Source organism: Stomoxys calcitrans, chromosome 5 (assembly GCF_963082655.1).
Source record: "Stomoxys calcitrans chromosome 5, idStoCalc2.1, whole genome shotgun sequence".
Taxonomy (NCBI): Eukaryota; Metazoa; Arthropoda; class Insecta; order Diptera; family Muscidae; genus Stomoxys; species Stomoxys calcitrans.
This window is the reverse complement of record NC_081556.1, coordinates 139,852,755-139,858,951: the sequence shown is the minus strand read 5'-3', so window position 1 is coordinate 139,858,951 and position 6,197 is coordinate 139,852,755. Positions and strand designations below refer to the sequence as shown.

The 6,197-nt window shown below is 39.4% G+C and overlaps 1 protein-coding gene across 1 annotated transcript in view; it reads left to right on the top strand.

The window, feature by feature from the left end:
• Nucleotides 1-1,136: 1,136 nt before the first annotated feature.
• The window catches only part of LOC106080729 (homeobox protein 5), a 98,056-nt gene continuing 92,995 nt past the window's right edge, over nucleotides 1,137-6,197 (top strand). Inside the window, exon 1 of the mRNA XM_013242230.2 lies at nucleotides 1,137-1,255. Coding sequence (XP_013097684.2) covers nucleotides 1,226-1,255 — 30 coding nt within the window. The 5' untranslated portion in view covers nucleotides 1,137-1,225. The remainder of the gene's footprint in view (nucleotides 1,256-6,197) is intronic.

Here is a 6,197-nt window from a genome sequence, read left to right as displayed (position 1 = left end):
GTTCTGTTATGACTTCCAACCACGGTGGCAAGTACGATCCAAATCGGTCTATAATCAGATAAAGCTCCCATATTTTAGCAGAATCCTTGATGGTGGGTTCCCGAGATTCAGCCCGGCCGAACTTAGCACGCTTTTACTTGTTCAAAATGAATTTTCTACGAAGCTAAGACCATTAGCACATGATTTTTAGACATTGACATGAGTTATATTGGGTTGCCCAAAAAGTAATTGCGCATTTTTCCTACAGTCGGCGTTGACAAATTTTTTCACAACTTGTGACTCAGTAATTGCATTCTTTCTTCTGTCAGTTATCAGCTGCTACTTTTAGCTTGCTTTAGAAAAAAAGTGTAAAAAAAGTATATTTGATTAAAATTCATTCTGAGTTTTATTAAAAATGCATTTACTTTCTTTTAAAAAATCCGCAATTACTTTTTGGGCAAACTAATATATCCCTTTTTCAAAGGCCTTCATCCCTAAGGCCTTGCAAATTTTCCCCCAGAGTTCTAAGCAAGTCTCACATTGGTTTGCTTCCTTTTCGTGGTTTTTGGGAAGAGTTTACCCTAGCTTTTGCGCATGTGTGTATGTTTGTTTTGCAGTCACAAAGTTTTGCTTATGCTCTTGTTGTTGCTTTTATTTTGTTGTATGTATTTAAATTTGTTTTTCGTTTTTGTTTTGACCATTTCGTTTTGACGTTTCTTTTTTTTCAACTTGAGCGATGATGAGCGTATTTGTGTTTAAGCCACCACAGTCTGAGTACTCAGTTGCGAATTTCATACAAAACGAGGCGGTTGTTGTGCCCCAGCAAACAAGTCTAAACCAAGATTTAAGTGAAAAAATCAAAAAAAAAATTGAAAAAGAAAAAACGTTAATCGCATAAAATTAGCGTGTATCCCCTATTAAGTCATAGCCCCGTCGTCGTTTCATACCCCCTCTTCCTTAGGTGTTACCATAAATTTTTCTAAGTTCACACATCGATGAGTAGGTGTTAAATAAGAAAAAAATAAAGTAGTTTTAGTGAAGTAAAAGTGTTTTCACTTTATCTTTGAATTTTTACTTAAACAGCAACTAAAATCGTTGCCAACGAAAAGTGGCCAATGTTGTTATAAAACATCCAAACCACAAAAGTTTCCAAAAAAAAAGTGAGAAGAAATCAACTCAAGTTTAATTGATTGGAGTTGTGATTATTTGAGCCGCATTTTTATTTCTACAACACGCCGTTAACAACATGGCCAACACTCGCCATCAATTAGACAAGGTAAGTGAGTGGCAATAGCAAAATTCAAATGGGGGTGAGAGTATCTAAAAGAGAATCGTAGTACTAAAATTATGTAATAAAAATTAAAAAAAAAAAAATATTAACTAAAGTGTAATGGTGGTCAGAGTGTTTGAAAATTATAGCGAGTTAGAGTTGAGAATTATTTAAAAGAATTCAAATCAATGCAGTTTTTGTGTCTCTTAAAAACTGGCAAATCAAAAGTTAAAAAAAAACAAGTAAAAGCGTGCTACGTTCGGCCGGGCCGAATCTTATACACCCTCCACCATGGATCGCATGTGTCGAGCTCTTGCGACGGCATCTCTTTTTAGGCAAACAAAGGATAAAAGAAAAGAATTGCTATGGTATTGGAACAATATCAAGTAATGGTTCCTTTCGGCCCATAATTGAACTGAATATTGGAGACCATAGCAGAAGCCATTGTGTAATATTTCAGCCAAGTCTAGTAGGAATTGCGCACTTTAGGGGCTGAAGAAGTAAAAAAGGGAGATCGGTTTATAGGCGAGCTGTATTACGCTACAAACCGATCCATGTCATATGTGACACATATGTTAAAGGTCCAGAGAGAAGCCGTTGTACAAAATTTCAGCCAAATCGGGTAATACTTGCGCCCTCTAGAGGCTCAATAAGTCAAGACCCCAGATAGGTTTATATGACAGCTATATTAGGTTATGGACCGATTTCAACCATACTCAGCACAGTTATTGGAAGTCATAATAAAACACCTCGTGCAAAATTTCAGCCAAATCGGATAAGAATTCCGTCCTCTAGAGGCTCAAGAAGTCAAGACCCCAGATCGGTTTATATGGCAGCTATATCATGTTATGAACCGATTTGAACCATACTCAGCACAGTTGTTGGAAGTCATAATAAAACACCTTATGCAAAATTTTAGCCAAATCGAATAGGCATTGTACCCTCTAGCGGCTCAAGAAGTCAAGACCCCAGATCGGTTTATATGGCAGCTATATCAGATTATGGACCGATTTCAACCACACTCAGCACATTTGTTGGAAGTCATAATAAAACACTTTATGCAAAATTTCAGGCAAATCTGATAAGAATTGTACCCTCTAGCGGCTCAAGAAGTCAAGACCCCAGATAGGTTTATATGGCAGCTATATCGAATATAGACCGATTTGAATCATTCTTAACACAGTTGTTGAAAGTCATAGCAAAACACCTCATGCAAAATTTCAGCCAAATCGGATAATAATTGCGTCCTCTAGACGTTCAAGAAGTCAAGACCCCAGATAGGTTTATATGGCAGCTATATCAGGTTATGGACCGATTTCCACCATGCTCAGCACAGTTATTGGAAGTCACAACAAAACACCTCATGCAAAATTTCAGCCAAATCGGATAATAATTGCGTCCTCTAGACGTTCAAGAAGTCAAGACCCCAGATAGGTTTATATGGCAGCTATATCAGGTTATGGACCGATTTCCACCATACTCAGCACAGTAATTGGAAGTCATAATAAAACACCTCGTGCAAAATTTCAGCCAAATCGGATAAGAATTTTGATCTGTAGCGGCTCAAGAAGTCAAGACCCCAGATCGGTTTATATGGCAGCTATATCAAAACATGGACCGATATGGCCCATTTACAAACCCAACCGACCTTCACTAATAAGAAGTATTTGTGCAAAATTCCAAGTGGCTAGCTTTACTCCTTCGAAAGTTAGCGTGCTTTCGACAGACAGACGGACGGATGGACAGACAGACGGACGGACCGACAGACGGACAGACGGACGGACATGGCTAGATCGACATAAAATAGCATGACGATCAAGAATATATATACTTTTTAGGGTCTCAGACGAATATTTCGAGTAGTTACAAACAGAATGACGATATTAGTATACCCCCTATCCTATGGTGGAGGGTATAAAAATATCAGGTGAAAATTGGATAATTGGAAATTGGTCTAATATACATGTCAATTTTCAATTTTGTAGAACAAAATATTGGTCTTTTGGCAGATATATCCAATTATAAACCGATCTGAACCATATTTAAGTCGGATATCGTGAGGCCCAGAAAAGCTCACTGTCTCAAATTTCAACGAAATTGGGCAATAAATAAAGCTTTTATGGGCTTCAGACCCTTTATCGGCAGATCGTTCTATATGGCACCTATATCTAAATAAAGTCCGACCTGTTCCGTATTTGGGTCAGATGTTGGGAGGCCTAAAACCACCCACTATTCCAAATTTCAGCAAAATCGGATGAAAAATTTAGTTTTTATGGGCATTAGACTCTTTATCGGAAAATCGGTCTTTATAGCAGCTATATCGAAATATGGTCCCATTTGGCCCGTTCAAGAACTTAACCAGGGTGCATCAAAAAGACGTATCTGTGCCAAATTTCAATATCTCATTTTTTGAAGCTTCTAGAGTGACAACAGACGTACGGACAAACGGATGGACGGACAGACACACGGACATCGTTATATCGTCTTAGAATTTTACGACGATCCGCAGTATATATACTTTATAGGGTCGGAAATCGATATTTCGATGTGTTGCAAACGGAATGACTAAATGAATATACCCCCTATCCTACGGTGGTGGGTATAAAAATAAAATGATTGAAGCTTTTTATACCCACCACCAAAGGATGGGGGTATATTCGTTTTGTCATTCCGTTTGCAACACATCGAAATATCCATTTCCGACCCTACAAAGTATTTACATTTCGAATCGTCCTAAAATTCTAAGACGATCTAGACATGTCCGTCCGTCTGTCCGTTTGTCTGTTGAAATCACGCTACAGTCTTTAAAAATAGAGATATTCAGCTGAAACTTTGCACAGATTCTTTTTTTGCCCATAAGCAGGTTAAGTTCGAAGATGGGCTATATCGGACTATATCTTGATATAGCCCCCATATAGACCGATCCGCTGATTTAGGGTCTCAGGCCAATAAAAGCCACATTTATTTTCCGATTTTGCTGAAATTTGGGACAGTGAGTTGTGTAAGGCCCTTCGATATCCTTCGTCAATTTGGCTCAGATCGGTCCAAATTTGGATATAGATGCCATATAGACCGATCCGCCGATTTAGGGTCTTAGGCCCGTAAAAGCCACATTTATTATCCGATTTTGCTGACATTTTGGGACAGTGAGTTGTGTTAGGCCCCTCGACATCTTCCGTTAGTTTGGCCCAGATCGGTCCAGATTTGGATATAGCTGCCATGTAGACCGATCCTCCGATTCAGGGTTTTGGGTCCATAAAAGGCGTATTTATTGTCCGATTTTGCGGCAATTTTGAGACAGTGAGTTCGGTTAGGCTCTTCGAGGTCCTTCGTCAACTTGGCCCAGATCGGTTTAGATTTGGATATAGCTGCCATATAGATCGATCTCTCGGTTTTAGGTTTTGGACCCATAAAAGGCGCCTTTATTGTCCGATTTCGCCGATATTTGGGACAGTTCGTTGTGTTAGGCTCTTCGACATACTTCTTCCATTCGGAACATAATTCGATTAAACTGCTATGAGACCTAAGGTATGCAATTTACACCGGATTTTGATGAAAGATGGTTTACATATATACCCGAGGTGGTGGGTATCCAAAGTTCGGCCCGGAGGAACTTAACGCCTTTTTTCATGTTGATACTGATATGATTAGAAAATCTACTACCACATTTCCCATTCTGACAGCATGACCAACCCAACGCAACCATTATATTTTGATACGTAAAACTATACTCACGTCACACAGTGGGATGAGGGAGAAGTAGTTTTAAAAAATTAATCAAATATTATCACCAACGCAACCGTTGTATATTGAGACGTCTAACTATGCTAACGTTGCACAGTGGGATTTTGAAAAGTAGTAAAAATCGTCCCATAGATGCGCTTTTTTTCAGCCAGAACAAAATTTTTTAGGGCCGAGTTGACCAACTATGGAGGACCTCCAATAGGTCCTCGGGCCCTCTAGGGCGCTGAAATGTTGTCCGTCAATTGGTTATCACCTTTGCTATAACCATCTAAAACTTCGTGATGATATCTTTATCCGTTCTAAAGTGGCATTCTTATTTCCACTAATTTTTCTCTCCATCCCACTGTGCGTCGTCATACAACACATACACTTCGCAGTTCACACGACACCGATACTCTCCATGAATGCGTCTCTTTGTCAGTAACTCTTTGTCAGTAGTATTCTTCGTTTCGGTCACGGTGGTGCCGAGGTAGATAAAGTTGCGGACAATCTCAAAGTTGTGGTTCCCAACTTTCTCCATTTTCCTTATCTGCTCGGATGTACAAGGCGTTTTGGGAGTTGATGCCATCCATTTTGTCTTTTCCCCATATACTGTCAGACCCACTTTCACTAAATCTCTTTCGATTCTTTCAAAGTTTGCTGTTACAACTTCCGTTCACCAATCCATGATACCGATGTCGTCACCATAGGCGTGTTCTCTTGTGAGTAGTGTGCCATATCTATTCACATCTGCATCTCGTTTAATCTTCTCCAGCAGTATATTAAAGAAATCACACGATAGGCTGTCTCCTTGTCTGAAACCAACCTCATACGATCGAAGAGATTCTTTCTTATTCTTACTGAGGAATGTGTCATCCTGGAAAGTCATATTATCTTTACAGGGACATCAAACTCTCACATGGCTTGAAATACCTTTAAAGCCAAAGGGCTATCGAAAGCGGCTTTGTAATCAACAAAGAGATGCTAAAGGTTGTGCTGTCCTTCTCGGGTCTTTGCCGTATGAATATCGTATCGTATGTGAATATCTGATGGATTTTCCAGGTTTAAAGGCTTATTGATAGGGCCCAATTATCTCATTGACTTTAGGGTTTTATGCTCGCACAGCACACTCGAAAGTAGCTTATATGCGATGGGGAGAAGACTTATTCCTCTGTAGTTGGCACATTCCGTCTTGCCTCCTTTTTTGTGTACGGGACATAGAACG